The sequence below is a fragment of the Phlebotomus papatasi genome, chromosome 2 (genome assembly GCF_024763615.1).
Source record: "Phlebotomus papatasi isolate M1 chromosome 2, Ppap_2.1, whole genome shotgun sequence".
NCBI classification, from domain to species: domain Eukaryota; kingdom Metazoa; phylum Arthropoda; class Insecta; order Diptera; family Psychodidae; genus Phlebotomus; species Phlebotomus papatasi.
The window spans coordinates 66731291-66750694 of NC_077223.1; the positions used below are offsets into that span (position 1 = coordinate 66731291).

The 19404-nt window shown below is 31.0% G+C and overlaps 1 protein-coding gene across 2 annotated transcripts in view; it reads right to left on the bottom strand.

Moving 5' to 3' along the window:
* Positions 1 to 19404, bottom strand: part of LOC129803930 (uncharacterized) — a 31885-nt gene that overhangs the window by 11025 nt on the left and 1456 nt on the right. For both annotated transcript variants that reach the window (XM_055850811.1, XM_055850810.1), the window contains exon 2: positions 13325 to 13509. In XM_055850811.1, coding sequence (XP_055706786.1) covers positions 13325 to 13509 — 185 coding nt within the window. The remainder of the gene's footprint in view (positions 1 to 13324; positions 13510 to 19404) is intronic.

Sequence of the window (19404 nt, forward strand, 5' to 3'; positions counted from 1 at the left end):
GATATCCTTTTGTAAGTTCAGTATTCAAAATTCAAAGCCTTATATATGTAAAAAGAATTACTTAAATCACCACAGTAGTAGGTCTGTAAAAGTTATAACCCTTTGCAAGAGAAAACCATGAAGAATGTTTTGAATTTTTGAAAGTTCTCAGAAATATATTTAGGAATCCGTTAACATCCGTAGAAGCATATGATGCTCTTCTAAAATATCGGAAACTAATAAATAACCATTTGGAAGCTATAACCAATGCTGGGGAACCTGGCTAGTTCCGTTTTTGAGCGCCCACTCATTGAGTAATAGATCATACTCTAAAAGATGTAAGTGTGTCCGGTTCAAATCATCTTCAGGCCACTAAAAATTGTTTGACCTTAAAGTGTTTTATTCGCATAACCAACCAGCAGCATTGTCCTTAATGCAATTAGGCTTAAACTTGCAAAGACCATCCCTGTGTACAAGTTTTCAAATTCCGATTGTTAGAAGGTCTAGTTCCTCTATGACACGTTTAGCAGCATTCTTTAATGACATTCCACTTTTACGATTACGTGCATAAATTCAGTTTAAACAAGTCTTAACCACCAGCATGCAAACATAGCTTAATATAAGGAAAGTCTGAATATTTATGCCTCAAAGGTTAAATTGTTGTACCAAAAAGCTTCCCTTTGAGTTCATCTACCGGAAAGTGACAAAAAAAGATTCAAGAAAAAAACTTTATGGGCTGTCTTCTGGTTTGAACATCACCTAAATTTATAGAGCACGTCCTTTGCAAATACAAAAAAAAAACACAAATGTAGCTTTAGTCTGAATAAGAGTAGTCGAGGAGAAAAAAACCTAAACTTTCTTTCACAGAGAATAAAAAATTGCACAAACTCAACAAATTTTGTGGCTTTTTTCTCCAACACAAAAAAATTCTATATAGTTTAAATTCTTTCCCACGAAGTTGAAAGAGAATTTAAGGTTCTTTTTTTTTGTGATTTTCTCCAGAATGGACAAAGTTCCGGGATATTGAGGTGAAGTGGCATGAAAAAAATCATTAGAATACTGCTGGAGCTTTTCTTTCCATATCCGTATGTTTATATAATATTTGAAATGGAACTTTCCGCAGTTTAGTTCAATTAGGAACACACGAAACTTTAATTATTGTTCTGATTGGAGCTAATTATGAATGCGTCACAATTGGGAAAGTTCCTCTTCAGGTTCATGCAAAGAAAAATTCTGCAATTTCCATTTATAATTTCTTGAATATTAATGCCAAGTTAGATTTCTGGAGGAGACAATTTTTACTCTTTGGTGAAATTCAATTAAATTTCTGACGAAAGTAATTCATTTAAGGTGAAAAGGAAAAACATTTTGGGAGGAAAAAAGCTGAGAATTTGATAAACATCTCACTCCATCAATAACATTTAATGTTGTTGCAAAATACAGTATTATGTATAAAAAGCAGAACGTTATTCAGTTACTTTATGAATAAACAATATAAGGTTTTATCTATGTAACTAAAAGCTAAAGGTCTTTATTGACAATAAACGAAAAAGTTAGATATGGCGTGTTTGAATAAATAAATGCTTTTGACTGGACTTAAAGCTTTTTCTTTGATTTTCAAAGTGCTATTTCATTATACGTTAAAGCTTTATGAAGTTTCAGGTTAATTGTCAGTAATACGTTGTTGGGATATGTTATTTTGAGTTTGTAATTATATACAAACTTTTTAACTTCGGAATGAATGAACTAGGCCTTCCCACAAGGGGATTTCTAGACACGCATTATTATTTTTTTCTTGTACGTGATGAGGTTGTCAGTCCCATGCCCGTGGAATTAAGTGCAGTGAAGCTCACTGGATGCAATCCGAAACCTTTAACGCCAGAAAAATTCCTGGTGATCTAAAGGGGATTCGAATCCCTTTAGGTTCAAACACACAATTTGACCAGAGCTTTCGACACTTATCGTGTCTTCCTCAGTGGTTATTGGTTGGTCTTTTCTTTAGGATTTTTGTCACTAATTCCTCTAATTTCTTATGAATCAGCTTTGAATTTGGTTAGGAGCTAATTTTCTTCTCTCTTTTTTACACAGCGAACGGACTGGTACCACGCGAACGAACTGTATAGTACCGGTCCGTTCGCTGTGTAAAAAAGAAGGAAGAAAATTAGCTCCTAACCAAATTCAAAAATGATGCATAAGAAAGTAGAGGAATTAGTGACAAAAATCATAAAGAAAAGACCAACCAATAACCACTGAGGAAGACACGATAAGTGTTGAAAGCTCTGGTAAAATTGTGTGTTTGATTTATAGGATTTGATCAACAAATTCCAACGCCCACCGGAAGAACAGATTGTCCTGAAAAATCTAGCACAAAATACTTAAAGTCGATCGATAACCCGTGATCGGAGCTATAAGGGGTCAAAGTTCGAAAATTGACCGGCCTCTATCTCCGGTTCTAATTAACATTTTGACCTAAATTTTGGGTTTCTGGTTTCGCCTCGATGAGCACTTTCAGATGGAAGTTCAAAAAGTCATTGAAATGTAGACATTTGTGTCTACATTTCGTCCACACATCATTTTCTGCTCAGACTATGCTATCCCTCCGATTTTGCCGTTTAAGTGTGAAAAAATTGATTTTTCCCATAACAACGCTTTGAAATTGAAATCACTCAGATGCCAATTTGACTGACTCTAGTCCACCAAGACACTCAAAATAGGGTTTTAAATGGAAAGTCTCACAAAATACAACAATTCTTTGATATAGTTGAAGTTCATCAAATGAACACTTGGGGCGCTCTGGGCGAAAAAACGAGTTCAGAAACAAACAACCTCGATTATCTCGGCTTCTGAGTAGTCGATGAGATCAAGTTCTATGGCAAAATTATAGAGAACATTCTGGTCTACATTTCGGCCATATAGGGTAAGTGTGCCAAATTTCGGCATAGTAGCATGTAAGCGCCAAATTCTCAAGTTTGAAATGTAATATCTTTAATAGAAATTGATTTTTTTCATTCCTTCTAATTTAGGAGTGTTGCTTAGAATCTTGTAGACAGTTTATCGTCTTTATTTACTTTAAAATAATTCTTAATACATTTTAAAATGAATAAAAATGTAGACATAGCGTTGGTGCCCTATTTTGGCCACCTTCATTCTGATAGTTCCTTGCCCTTTGGAAATTCTTACAATATCTTTTTCACGTCATCTCGTTTGTCAAAGCTACATTTTTAGTTATTCTTTTGCATTGTATAATCTCTAGAGTATGTAAAAACTAAAAATTCATGAAAATTCGAGAAGCAAAAAGGTGGCCGGAATTGCATGCTGGCCGTAATTTGGCACACTTACCCTATTACTTTTCTGAAACTCCATTTACATCTTTAATATTTTGGTTTGAATGCAAAATTTGTATAATTTCACGAATTTGATTTAATATAACTGAATGGCGTCCCCCAACTTCAACTCTAAATCGAATTTGCACGCATTCCGAGTTAGCTCGCATTAAGAATCTCACCTACATAAGCCGGTTAGGATTATCTGTCCCTTTATTTTTTGTGTCTAGTTTCTTTGACTGATTTTTTATCGCTTGTTTTTACGAAATATATATTTTCAAGGGTGAGGCTAAGTTTATGGGGGGCCTAATACTTGTAATGTCCGTCTACCAAAATAACGAGCAACTTTATCATAGAACCTCTTAATGTTCATATAACTGAATTTAATTAAGATAGAGATTTTTGACTGATTACGAAATGATATGCTTGTCTAAAAAATTTTATCTATAGTGTTTGATGTATTACAACAAACTTTTTCTACATTTTCTTAACGAACACGTGTGACTTTATTTGAATAAAGTACTGTGTATGTGGCGGAAGAGGGTGAAAAATAGCAAAATATTTTTCACCTTTTTTTTATTATTTCCCTTTCGATACATCCTCTCATTTTGTTCCTTATGCGATTTGCAAAATATCAACTCAGTATATTATATACTTGCGCGCGCGATTTTTTTTTTTTATTATCATACGACACTCAATCACTGAAAAAGAGGGCAAATATGTTGGAAGGAAATTATAGTACTCCATCAATAAACACTTTTTTTATCATCTCCATCAAAATTATAGCGTCATGCTCCTCACATAATTCGCGTCCTTCTTCGGAGATGGATCCACGTGTTATGCTGAGAATTTTGCCACAGGGGCCAATCAATTCTGTTACATCTTACTTCCAACCATTTCACATTTTAACGGGAATTTTTCCCACCAACAGCTTCTTCCGCATTTTGAGTGAATTTTTCAGGAAAAAACATTTTAAAGACACACTGCCTTCTCACATTTTTGACTTGAAGAGGTTTTCTTTTTGGAATGAAGCCAATAGAAATTCACGATTGTTGACTACAGCAGAACGCTAACAATTGTCTGGAGATTCATTTTGCAGGAAAATTATTTTCTCATATATTGTAAATAAATTCAAAATAAACAGAATGTTTTTCCTAAGTTTAATTGCAACACAATTCATTTAAGAATATTTTGTTTATTCAGTGCCTTTTTTATTTATTTCCCCTAAAAGTAGATAATTCGATAAAGTGGGATATTTAATAGTAAATTGAAAACATTTGCAAATATTAAACTTCTCTAAAAAGCAATATCATAGGAATCATATAAAAGATTACACTTAGCACTATTAAATTTAAATGAGACTAATAAATTAATGGGATATAAAAAATTTAATTTGAACAAAAGTGCAGGAGAAGTAATGAATCGGAGATCAACTTGTGGGGAGATCCTTCAAAAATACTTAAGTCGTTATCTGTAACCGTTTGGTCTCTATATTTGGCCATGAAAGGACGTGCAGATGGACAGTCAGATTAGCCAATTCGGAGGGACAATAGTTGTCTGACGCCTGTTCTTATGTGGTATTGAAAAATGATGAGAATTGCGACCACCAGTCGCGTCAGGAATCAATACAAAGAAAAGTCCATAACACCAGGCGCACATGACAAAAGCCATGTACTAAAAAAATTTTCAAGGAAAATTCTTAAATTTTCATTTTTCATTGGAATAGCATCATTATACGTAGTTTTTCCTAATTATATTTTGCAAAATATTTGATATTAGTTACTAAAAGCGGCATATAATTTTCAAAAATCCTTTTATTTTGGGGTGATGGTCTAAACTAAACTATAAGCGCAGACACATCCTTTATGGTGCTATTCCTATATGAAAAAATTAAAAAAGGAAAATCTTTCTCCTGAGCATTTCTTTTTAGTACATGGATGTTCTCAAGTTTTTCAGCATTATCGGCGTTTCTTTATATTGGTTCGTAGCTCGACTGCTTTTCCCAGTCATTATCTTATTCTAAAACCACCAAACAGTCGTGACAGGAACCAACACAAAGTAAAGTCGATTGTGTAGAAGCACTTGAGAACAGTAAAGTGTTAAAAAAAATTTCATTTTTAATTGGAATAGCACGATTATCAAATAAATATTTATGTGGCAAGATTTATGTTAATATGTTATAACTTTTGGTAGATTAATTAGAGATAGTTTTTAGATCTGAATATTCAAATAATTCAGTCAACCTTAGATAATTTGAAAAGTTTAGTTTGTTTTGTTGCTTGGAGGATTTTCTATATGGAAAAGTTTCATTGAATAACTGATTTACAATTCAAATAGAAATTTCAATCATCTCTAAATTACTATTTGGTTTCGAAAACAACTTAACGGAAACAAAATGTTAGAGAAACTTTATGTATCAGTCTCTTCTTCATTTGAAAGTTTTTCATACGAAGTTTAATTTATTGATCTACCAAAATTTGAGAGTATTTTATTCTAAGAGAAAAAAACAGCATATAACGATGTTAAAATTTCATTCATAAAAGAATTTCTCTATTTACTTTTAATTTGAAATTTAATTGGGTTATAGGACAAATAAAAATAGTAAGATTATTTCTTCTAAGTTTTAATTAAATAGTGATAAAGTTTTGCAATCTCTATTTCCACAACTACACATTGATTGCACAATTGAAAACGTTCTAACTTCGATTGAAATGGATGAAAAAGAGAAAAAAAGGTGAAATTTATGAGAAAAGAGCTTGAAGAAATTTCATGGGTGAGACAATGAAATACGGAAAATAAAAATCTACACCAAAAGTGTGTCGGCTCACCAAATTCATCATCAATATTGGGGTTAAAACGAAAAAAAGGGCAAAAGAGCTACTGTGGAAGTTTGTTTTATGTCGATGGGAGAAATAATAAAAATTTACAGTTTTTCGTCTCTTGAAAAGAAAACCAAAAATTCCATGAAACCCAATAGGTGGGAAATTTATGGGGGTTTCCTCTTTTTGGAGGGAGTAAAGTATTTCTACTGCTTTATCCACAATTCCTGCTTTTTTTGTCCCAGAAAACAGAAGTCACACAAACATACAAATTGTATGCGAAAGAAGAAGTATTTCTATCTAAAATTTACTACTTTTGTGACAATTTTTCTATTTTTTTTGTGTTTTTTGAATAAAAAGCAATGAAAAGCACCTAGGGGAAAAGCTCATAATTTTGGACAGTTTCTAAATTTGGACACTTTGAGGATAAAATTGGACACTAAAAATAAATTGATTAAAATTATGGATTTCTATTCCAATATTTGATGAATAATGCATTCTATCTAAATCTTTGTTCTTTTTGGAAGATTTTAACACTAAATACGTTAAATTTTGAATATGATTTGAGTTAAAATTGCTTTGTTGAAATTTCAGTGTGAGCAGTTGCTTACGAGAAATATGACAAAACTTCGTGTTTACTTCAGTCTTATTTAGCTGTGGTGAAGTACTAACAATTTTTCCTCGATTTTTTTGAATGATGTTATTGAATATTCATTGAATATTGTGGTGATTCACATTAATTACGTTTTTCGTGGGAAAATGGGACATTTTCTAGACAGGTGTTTTTTCGTGTTTCTAAGATAGGTGTTTTGGACAGGTGTTTTTCTCTCGAAATATCGTGAAGTTTCAGCTTTTGTGATGACTAGGTTGTACAAATGCCTGGAGAAACAAAGGAACATCATCTCTACGAACGAGATGTAGCGAGAAAAGCCTTAAAAGGCTTCCGGAAAGGCCAAGGAATAAGCGAATCCGCGAGTACTTGGAGTACCGAAGTCAACTAACTTTAATGAATGATATAGCAAATATCTGGGCTTCTTGTGACATTCTACGGTTCCCTTATATAAACAGGAAGAACACTTGGTAAGATAGGTTTTTGAAATAACGAACAATGAGCATCCTATTGAGGCGAATTATCTGTCCAAATATACAACCAAGTTGTCCAAAATTCGAGTCAAATTCACCTCTACATATCAATTCATTTCTAAACGTTTTGAAACTAATTTTAGTAAAAAAAAGACGATAAATAGCTTGCCAAGTTTCTAAACAACCCTTCTGAAAGAAGAGTAACAAAAAAAAATCAATTAGTATTGCAAATATCGTACTTCAAACTTGGAACATCGATGCTTATGAGCATAGTGTCCAAAATTATAAGCCTTTACCCTATTACAAAGGTGAAATGCTGAGAATTTGAGAGAAATCATAGCTTCTAACCTTGTCCTAAAATATATAAAAAGTTTAGTAAAAAGAAGTCTGCTTTAGTGTGATTAGATAAGGAAATACAAGAACCCTAAAGTTTTTATTTTAATAAATTATAGACTTAACAAACTTGAATAAGAAACGTATTTTTTACGTGAAATTCCATGGATCAGAAGCTTTATATTAAAATTTAAATAGTTAGTTTCTTTTTATTAAAAAAAAATCTTCAATGCTTAATTCGATTAAAAGATAGCTGAATGTTGGAGCGAAGTATATAGATAATCCCTGATGAGCTGTCGTTTTATAATGTTTGAACTTGCAATAAATTTAAAAAGTAGATTAATGCTTAAGGGTAATATTAGACTCCTGATTTCGAAGATCTAATTTTTGGCTTAACAATGGAATAAAGTTATTTTTATCTATCCTTAGATTCTTCCCAAAAATGTTCTTCCCCCCTAAGACGAATTTAACTCTACTTGGAACTTGTGAAAAAGCGAATTTTGTGTGAAATAAAAAGAAACATCATCATCATGTTTTTTTTTCATATTCACAATATTGATGTCCATTTTATTTTAAAGGATTCCAAAAAAGTCTGGTGTCTGGTGGTTCAAGATAATTTAAAAAAAATGAGAAAATGCTGCAGAATCTTGCTAAATCGAACGATAACAATAATATATAGGACTTTCTGGTATCCCAGAAAACTTGAAATAAGTGGTTACCATGTGAGAAAAACGGTTTAAATTTCAATTTTTCAATTTATTGGAAACCACACAAGACAAAGTATTAATTCAATGCATTATTCCGTGTTCCTGCATATATGAAAAGATATTTAAACCTGACTAGAATAGCTAGAATACCGCTAATCTAAATTAGAATAACTGAAGTTATTCCTCGTTTTAACATTCAGCTGTAAATTACATACTTTCAATGAAATAGTAAAAAAACAAACGTAAATGCGACTTATATATCAGACTTTTAAGTGTAAATACTTATTTTAAGCAGTCTGCAAAGAAAATAAATTTTAATTATTTTTATTTTAAATTGAAAGTGTAATTTATCAATTTTAGAAAAAAGTTAAATAAAAGAAATATTTCATGTCTGATAGAGAAGTTTACTAAATAAAGACAATAAAGCCAATTTTGGATGTCCTATAATAGTCTAAGATCTTATGGGTAATTTTTATTGAAGTATATTTGTCGAAAAATAATTTTTATGGTTCTGGCACACCTCTTATCAGGAAAATTTCATAAAATTAAAATTTCCATCCCTTTCTATCTCAAAAGTTTTGCATAGAAATATTTAATGGGATAGGAATTTTGATTTCATAAATTTTCTTGATCTAAAAGGCATACCTCAATTGCCTTTTACCAAAATTACCTAAATTAAAATTGAATTTTAGTTTGCATTACTCATTCTGTTTCCATATCTTTTTAATTTAGTGAAATTGAAGCGATTGAAATTATGCTTCTTGCTATATTACTCAAATGTCAAACTTTATTGTGTTTCAATCAAATTGAAATTGAAATTCAATTTTCTTATGGGAAATTGGAATCTGCAAAATCCTGTATATCTAGGGGAAGTGGTGCACCTTTGAACTGCAGTACCTTTAAAATATAACTTTTCCTCCTATTTTTAAATGGAACTGAACACTACCATGATATAATTTAGCTCAACAAACGAATTGTGTAGGTTAAACTACATTATTCAATTTGAAAATAGAAGAAAAAAGCTCTATTTTAGAGGTGGCCCACGTTTCCCTACTATATCAACCCTAATCGAAGAACCCAGCTTTGGCTGCTGCGGAGGAAAAACAAACCCAATAGTGAAAAAAAAAAGAATTTTTAGATTTCTGTCCCTTATGACTCTGGCACACCTTTTAGATTGAGAAAATTTCATGAAAACGAAATTCACATTAATTTCTTTCTCACACGTTTGGCATATGTCTATCTCATTCTTTTGCACTGCAAATTCGATTGATCTAAATTGAATTTAGAGTGATGTTTAAAAGAAGAAAAAGAGTGCGAAAGAGTGAGATAAACATATTCAATAGGTTTGAGACAGAAAGAGATGCGAATTTTTACTTCTAGAAATTTTCCTGATCTAAAAGGTGTGCCAGAGCCGTTAATAACTAACACATCCACTTCAAGAGAAAACTAAAGCTCTGCATAGTTTTAAATGAATATCTAATCACCAAAATTTAACATATTTAAATCGTTATTCATCTACTGATGAAAGAAATTCCACACAGAATTAAAATTGAAATTCTTTAAATTAAAAAGGTGTGGAAGCACCATTACGATGCAAGTTTTGTAACTGTGTTAGAAAACATAATAAAGATTCTGTGAAAGAGAGAAACTTTTAAAATAGTTTTTGAACATTTTAAAAGATTTTTGAAAAGTTTTATCATATTAAATGCATTGTCATCAGAAATAAATTTGAATGCTAATTTTGCATCTCATCAAATAAAGGTAAAGGGGTCAAAATTGAATTAAAAATTACGAACATAAATTGTCAATAAAGAATTAGAATGCTACAATACGAGTATCAGAAGATTTACATAGAGTGTATCGCTTTTTAACAATTTTCTTTTCATAAAAATATCCCTACTATACGGTTTTATTCTTGATTCAGAAATATCTGATATACTCTTTAGAAAGAGTGAGAACCAATAATAAATTGTATGAGGAATTCATGTCAAATGCAGCAGGAATGCTCATTCAATTTGTAATTCAATAACACCCTTTTATTGTCATATTTCTCATTTAATCACAAACTTATTTGTTTTCTTTTATACTTTTTTGGCATTTCGGTTAAACTTCTCAACTTTTACTCACATTTTGGTGGATTTTGGGAAAGTTTGCAACTTCGTAAAAACTTTGGTATTTCAGAAGTAAGTTCAATCGCGTTCCCTAAAAAAAATTCACCAATAAATTTAGTGATTTGTTTCAAATTCTGTACTAAGAAATTATTAGTAACATTGACCATAATGATCTTCTTTCAAATTCAAAGTGACTTTGTGTATTATTAAAAAAAGAATTAAATTGAAAACAATTGTTGAGATTGAATGACTTGTCTTATCTGAAAAAAATAACCTTTGGTAGTTCCCATTCAGCAAGATATTTCAAGTATTAGGTGGGCCAAATCGAACTGCCAGTGACGTAAATACTTTTACCCGTCTGGTACAGTATTGACAACTCAGATTTGTCAAATATTTGTAATAGAAAAATAAGAATCGAATAATTTTGCAAAAATTAATTAATTTTCTTCATAAATGAAAATATATTTATTGTTCCTCGGCTAATGAACTTTAAATAAGTATAATATGATAAATTTAGATTTAAAAAACACCTTTTTACTAACATGACCACATTGGGTATGATATTAAAATTGCCTACACTGAGAAAAAAAGAGGGTGCGATTAACATTTTTCCCCAGAAATTTAACACTTTTTAGGTGTAAAAATATATCAACATTTTTTAATGTTAATTTTACATCTTATTAATTTTTCATCTTATTAACATGAAAAAAGGTAACTAATACACCTAAAAAGGGTAGTATTTACACCGATTTTGGATCAATACTGCAGGGTAAAAGTAACATTTTCGTAATGTTATTTTAACTTTTTCGGATTTCTCTCAGTGTAGGATAAAATATCGTCGATATATGCCATTAAGCTCAATAATTTAGTTAAATCGATTTTCCATTGTTAAATTTTAAAATTTAATCTCATTTTGCAGCTAATATGCTTAAAGATTGCATTCAAAATTGTACACTTCTTAGTCAATTTTCAATTTTATTAAGGTTTTTGAAAAATTATAGACTACACAGAAAAAAATCACAGCGTTCTAGGCAGGGCTAGCCTGGTGTATGGTCTGCCGGATTTCGTAGCAATAATTTTTGTCTAGTAAAATTTTGTGGCAAAAAAGTATGAGAAAAACAGAAACAAAGTCAAATATTAGTTGATTGACAAAAATAGTCATTACTGTTAACAATTAAACTAATAATTTTGATATATTCCCAGAATTTTATAGAAATGTATTCACATGAGATTTTGGCTCGATTCACGAACATAACCTCCAAAAAGTATCTACGTCATCACCAGCCCGATCTGGCCCACCTTATTACTTTGTTATTTGTTTTTATTCATCTTGCCTATTGAGTACCCAATAAGCAAAACAGCTGCTTTAAGCGGTCTTCAGAATTTAGACTTCAGACTTTAGAAGTTTAGGCTACCTCTAGAAGGTCTCGAAATTCTAAATAGCATCCAATTTTAGTGCATTTTCTGAATCTAATAGATCTTTGCCCTAAATATTTCAATCTTATGGTTTGTATACACTAGAAAAATTTATATCCATATTGAAGCATATTGCATACTTAGGAAAAACTGTCAAATATGGACATAAATATTTTTAGTGAGTAGAGGCCATAAAGTTAAATTTTTCCAAAAAATCATGCTTGATAAGATATTAAAACAATTAAGCAATATATCTAGGCATTAGGTCTGAAACCCGTATTGTACATTCAAGAATGGAGAATTTCGTATTTTACTTCCTGTAGAAACTTTCAACTTTCCTGTAGAAACTTGATCATTTTTTTAATCATAGAAATAGGATCAAGAACGTTAATAGTCGATTACACAGAAAAGTTGTTTATAAATGTTTGTGAATTGCTATTGGGGACTTACAAAATATTCGTAAATCATAACCCACAAAAAAGTTCGTGAAGGTTTATATTTCTCCACAAACATTGTTCATGATCTGATCACTTGACGAGCATATTTGTTCTTTTACAAACATTTGTTCATACATTCTTGTTCGTCTAACAAAACTTTACGAAGAAATAACAAAATTTAACGAAAATTTTTGTGTGTGTTTATGAATATTTACGAGCAAATATTTCTAAAGGAACAAAAATGCTCGTTAAGTAATGATATCACGAACAATGTATGTGAAAAAGTACAAACTTTTACGAACTTTTTAGTGGGTTATACGATTTATGAGCCTTTTGTAAGTCCCCAATAGGAATGTATAAATATTTACGAACAATTTTACAAAATATTTCTTTCTGTGTACAAGAGTTTTGATTCTATAATGCCTTACTTAGAGAATTGTACAAGATAAAGAGAAGAAAATACTTCTTGAGTAGGCATCCATAAACAAATAAGAAAAGATGAGTTTATTCGTATAGGGTTCTTAACAAAATTATTTTAAATTAAAGTATCAACCAGCCTTGGTAAGAAGGAACGTTTTTTATGTCGCTAATTAAATTAAGGTTAGTTGCGTTAGCTAATACCATTCTAACAAAAGCTCTAAACAAAAAGGAACTGAAGGAAAATTTAACCTGTTTTACTTTGGAGAGTAATTGCTAATGTTAAGACACCCAAGACACTGGTAGACACGAAACCACACATTTTTCGTTATTATAAGACTGTATTTCACTCTAAAGGAATGTCTGATGAATATAATTAACTATAGTTGTATAATTATGATAATATATAGATAATAAATATAACTTTTACCTAATCAACGAGTGCAACGAGAATTTTCGGAGCAGTTTAACTTGTGAGATCGAGGATTCTGTCAAGCATGTTTTAATCAGTCACAACTTTGTTATAAAACTATTTAATCTAAACTCAAAATGTCCCCGTAAGCTTCTCTTTCTCTAAAACTTTCTTGATTCTAATTTGTTTTTAGATACAGTCCAATTTTTTGCACTTAGAATACTACTAACATTTATGCCATTCTGAGGGAACAATCATAAAAAAATAGTCAATTATTTGTTACTTACGACAAAACCTGATTGTCTAAGCCACTTCCGGGGAGAAGTTGAAGGAGCTGCGGCGGAAATCTTGCCATTGGCGACAATCGTTGATGCTGAAAGTCATAGTGCTTCTCATCCTCTTTCGGATCGCTTCTGCTGTCGTCATTTGCATTGCATGATGATAAGAGAATAATGCACGATAATACCAGCGCCTACACAAAAGCAAGAAGAGTTCACATGACAAATTATTGGCGCTTAGATTGTGATTAGAATATTTTGGTATCACGCACATAAAATAGTGACGACAGAGATCTTACAGAAAGCTTGAAAGACAAAGCACTCAGATTTTCCATTTGAGGTTTACTAGAAATTGTTTAGAAGAATTTCGGTTTCCTCTGGGATATGCAGGAGTTGCACAAGAGTTTGAAATAGTCTTTTTATGTTTTGTAGCTCTCTATAAACTCTCACATTACCCCAAGAACATTCTCAATAGCTTGCATTGTTCTGCTTGAATATATTAAAAAAAATAGGGAAAAACTTAGAAAGTTGGACAGCACAGAGTATCGGACAAATCAAAATAGAATTTTGAATTTTAATAATTTAGTAATCATTTAGTTATTATGTTATTTCAGAGTACTTTTAGTTAATTTATTTTTTTTATCACGTTTAAAAATAATTGTCAAACTTAAAAAAAATATTTGTCCGACATTCGGCTGTGTCCAATTTTCCAAAGCTTGCCGTACAGTGCTCAAATTTCTGGCCAAAATACTCAAGAGAGTTTTTATTCTCATTGATAAATGTTATTTTAGAAGGGTAACCATTGGTTCAATTCCTAGAAATTGGTATTTATTTTAAAGTTTTTTTTTTGTGAAAATTCAATTTATTTTGTGGCGATATTTTTCTTGTAATGTCTCAGTATAATGCTAATTAACCCCTACTCTTTATCAAGGTTTCAAATAACAGCTCATTTTTCTTCTTCGAAAACTGCCTCTTTTGTCCGCAAAATGTTCCATAATGCCGAGCCATTTATATAAAATCGTTTTCCTCTTTATTACAAACTAAAAAATGTAAAGGATTTTCGCTCATGTTTTTATTAACTTTGAACCAGTAACATAGAGAATATAGAGTGTATCCGGTGTTCGCCAATGGAAAAGTGGTAAACCTAAGAGGAAAACACTTTTTCGGATTTGCCCAGAGCTTTCGGTTCCGATATGGACCTTCTTCAGTGGTCGACTAAATTGTGTTTTCGCAGCTTTTCTCACAGGGATCGGTCGATTTTTGTTGGTCACGTTGGTCAGGAAGACCATCGTCAGCAGGATGTCACTATGGGGGGGTCTTTTCTGGTGAAAAATTCTCACTACTTCTTCTAATACTTAAATAGGTTTGGAAAAATTGTGATGCGACTCTTGTGAGCGGGCAAGACCAAAAAAGTGTTTTCCTCTTAGTGTGACCACTTTTCCACTGGCGAACACCGGTTACATTCCCTATCAAGAAAATCATGCCAGTTCCCATATTAGATAGAATGTAATACGTTTTCTTTTAAGATTTTTCTTTAATGAAAAGATCTCAAAATTTAACTTAAAATTTATTCATGAAACTTCCTCATCTACCCCTATTTTAAAAACCACCTAGAGTATGTATTTCTTGATCGATTTCAGCAATATACACTGAGAGAAATCCGAAAAAGTTAAAATAACATTCCGGAAATGTTAATTTTACCCTGCAGTATTGATCCAAAATCGGTGTAAATATTACCCTTTTTAGGTGTATTGGGGGTTAAAGTTACCCTTTTTCATGTTAATTTTACCCTTAAAAAGGTGTAAAATTAACATTAAAAAATGTTGATATATTTATACACCTAAAAAGTGTTAAAATTATGAGGAAAAAAAGTTAATCACACCCTCTTTTTTTCTCAGTGTAGGAATAATTTGAAATATCTTTTATATGTTTATAGTAATTGATACTATATTTTAAATTCTGTTAAATAAATCATCAGCTATATTCTTTAAAGCAAACAAGCAAAAATCGGTAATAAGAGTTCTATATTTATGAAAAGAATTTTAAAGAGAAATAGACAGATTCTTTACATTCACGAGCATTCGATCATTTTGAGTACTTTCAATGGCAATAATACACTTAATATAAAACTCAATCTTGATGTTGGTGTGGTCTGGAATTAATGAGATTTCCCCAATGAGTTTTCCCTAAGATTGAAGAGCCATAAGGGAATATTAAATGAAATTCATCTAGCATCCCCAATGTACAAGAGCCATTTGGATATATTGAAATTATCATGCTGCACAGAAAATGCAAATGTATTATTTTGGAACCAACAATTTCCCATTGAATATGTATAGGGATCACGGTTCAGCTTGAACTAGGGGTATAGTTTAATTAAAACACGGCACATTGAAAATTTATATACCGAAGTTTTGCGGTTTTCCATTCAATAACACTTATTCATATGTGCCTCTTGAATGGTATAACAATTATTGATAGGAGAAAAAGAGGTTACTTTTGGAGATATATTTTTGTTTTATCTTTGTTTGTTTTTCAAAAATATAGGTATCTAATTATTAGAAAAGTTTTGTATGCTTATAACCTCAAAAATACAATTTTCCAATGAAAATGCTACAAGGGTGGCCTACAACAAATATTAAATATTGTTTTTGTATTTATTATTAAAGGGGTTACGTGAGTCAGGAAGATTAAGAAAACAAAAAACAGCCAATTTTCTCTTACTTTATATTTCTACACGATTGTGAAATAGTTAATTCCAATTCTTGAGCATATAAAAATATAGCATTTAAACTATATTTTCTGGAATTTTTATTTAAAAATTTAACAATTCAGTCTTTGGAAATTAATTTTCGTAGATTATTTTGAAAAAAATAAAAAACACTTTCTGGTGAACAGGATGTGTCACAATACTTCCAAGTTAGAAAACTAAATATTTTCTCTTATAAAATGAGTTTTCTTTTTGCACTTGAACGAAGGGTTTTTATCTTTTCGTGATCTAAACATATTATACAAGACGAAAACATGGTGTGAGACATATCGAGAATTGCAATTTATTGTAAAGGGGAACTGTACCAAATTTCGGCCACTAATTTTGTTCCTCAGATTTCAATGAAATTTTAGTTTTCTTATATACTGTATAGATTATACAATGCAAAAATGCAAAAAAGTCTTTTCGATGAACGAGATGACGTGAAAAGACTTTAGAAGAATTCCGGAAGGGCAAGGAGCTATGAGGATCAATGTGGCCGAAATATTACACAAAACTATGTCTATATTTTTATTCGATTTAAAATGTGCTAAGAACGATTTTAGAGAAAACATAGACGATAGACTATCTACAACGGTTCCTAGGCAAAACTCTATAAAATAAGTAACAAACAATTCAATTTGTATTAAAAATATCACATGTCAAACTTAAGACTTTGGCAGTTGCTTGCAACTATGATGAAATTTGGTACAGTTACCCTAAAACTTTTCAAAAATCTAATTTCATTTTTTTCGATAATCTTCACTTCAATTTTGTGATCTTTTTTAGAAAAAGGTTTCTGTAAATCATGTCCCAACGGCTGAATTTAAAAAAATTTTAATTCAGAAAATATAGTTAAAATTTTGTATTTTTGAACGCTAAGAACTTGAACTAAAAAATGTTGAAAAGTCAGAGAAAATACGCTGTTCTCTTAGCCTTCGTGATCCACATATCCCCTTAACTGAAGAGCCCTAGCCACAGATTCAGTTTGGAGCATAAAAAAGATGGAAAAAATACGCATGTTACTTTCTAAGTCGAAGAGTAAAAAATGGTGCTTACAAGTTTGACAAAAACGCAAACTTTTTGGACTTCTTTTTTTTTAAAACCCATTCATAAATATTGGTTTATAATAATTATTGTCGATTTAGAATTAGGGGTGGAATGATAAGTTTGCGACACTAACGAATCGATAGTATCGATAAATCGATATCTGTTAGATTAAGTGAATGTCGACTATTTACGCATTGTTAGGATATTCATTGTGACATTGTTAAAAAGAAATGTGATTTTTGATAAATTTTTATTTTAATTACAGGAAGTGCAATTAGGTATAAAATAATTTTTCAGAATCGACAGTCGATAGTATCAAAAATAAGTTTTCGTGTCACCTCAGGTAAAACCATTTCAGTACTTGTATGAAACTACAGTAGGGGAGACTGGGGCAAAAAGTCACAAAACGGATATTTTATTTTCTTACACGTTACCACAGCGTACCAGAAATTTCTCATTAGTGCAGTTTTATAGGAAATTTACCACTCTATAGTTTTGTGAAAGTCATTTCCCTCTAGTCTGTAAGGAAATATATTTATCGAGCTGTTTTCTAAAAGGTAATTTTGTGATCGTTCTCAAAAATGCTGGGGCAAATAGTACCAGGTATGGGATATTATCACATTTTGATTCGCTTTATTACGAGCTTGCGTAAATTAAACAAAATACCTAGATGACATATTTTCATAGGAAATTTTTCCTCTACACCTTTGTAAAACATAGTTTTCTCTATCTGAATGAGAAAACGCTTTCTAAGCTATTTTAGATAAAACACACACTTTGATCAATGCAAACAACAAATGTCGAGACATGGCAATGACGTTTCTTTTCGCCGTGAGATATCACAAATAGCTTCGGTTTTTGTTACTTTTTGCTCCATTTCTTTTGTTTCTTTTTACCCCAAGTGATCGCTTTTAATAAAAGGATTTTTGGAGAAAAGTATCTTTGTAAAATTCTAAAATAGAAAACGGCTTCATATTCAAAGAATCTTAATCATTCAGGAAATATTGACCAGAGCATCAATTTTGGAAAATAAATACGTACAAATTTAAAAAAAAATATTTCAAAAATAGGGGTAAAAATTTCAATATTTTTTATTTTCTAAATTCCTTGTTCAAATTCTAAGAAACACGACATTGAAGAATGTCTATGGAGGCTGTCTGTGGAAAAACAATTAAACCGCTATCTTTTTTATCTTGGAAGATATAGAATTTTGAAATTTTCGCTTTGTGACTTTTTGCCCCAGTCTCCCCTACCTTTAAATTGGATTCAAACTCTTCACATTCGGTTAAAAAATATTCACTCTACAATTTATGAGTTTATGTTTTATTGCGAACATAATCTATGTGTGGACAATCCCTAAATCTAAAACTTAACAAAAATTTGAAAACAAAACTTCTCGTCTGGTTTTTGAGCTATCCCATAATGCACATTTTTGGAGATAAGGGAAGGAATGAATGATAAATCTAGGCTTATTTAATAAAACTCCATTTTTTTATTGGGAGTCTCGATATAATTCGAAGTCGGAATCACTAACCGTTTAGCATCTACAAAGTTCTGGAGCAGAGCTAATTCATAGATAAGGACATACAAATAGCGACAGAATATTTAATCCGTATGGGAAAGCGCACTACCTTCGGACAATTCAAGTTTCGGACAATGCAGTTTTTTCTTTAGGTTTCTTATGGACTTTACTCATAGCTCTTTTCTGAAAATTTGAGAAATTGGACTAGTTATTAAAATATAATATTGTAATGGGCCAACTTCATTTAAAACACATTGAAAAAAAAATGATTTGTGCGAAGTATGAATCGTTTAAAGGTAGCGCGCTTTCCCTATTAGGTTACGGGACTTTCTGCGGTTATGAGGGTTCTAATTACACCTCTAATATGTAATCATTTTTATCTTTAGTGATTTCTAGTGGTTTTAGATTTTAAATGTTTTAATTCAATTAAAAAAAATGATTTCTAAGAATTATTAAAGATATGTGCTGGATTTTTCTTGTGGTATGTGATGCGAAAGAACTTTTCCATCGGTTTTTTCGGAAGGTGTGGCATCGACGCTATGCAAAATCATTGAAAAATCAGAAATATTTCAGATAAACCAAGCGCCTGGCAAATTGGTATTTTTATATGGAGCTATTTGAAGCCAATTCCTAAATTTATCTCGGACTCAGCTCACAGTGCTCCAAGGAAAAAATTTATTTAAACAAAAATTTAGTATATTTATCCCTCCATACGGAAAGGTATCTTATAATACGGAAAAGCTTCTCATTTTTTAAATATTTAGCATA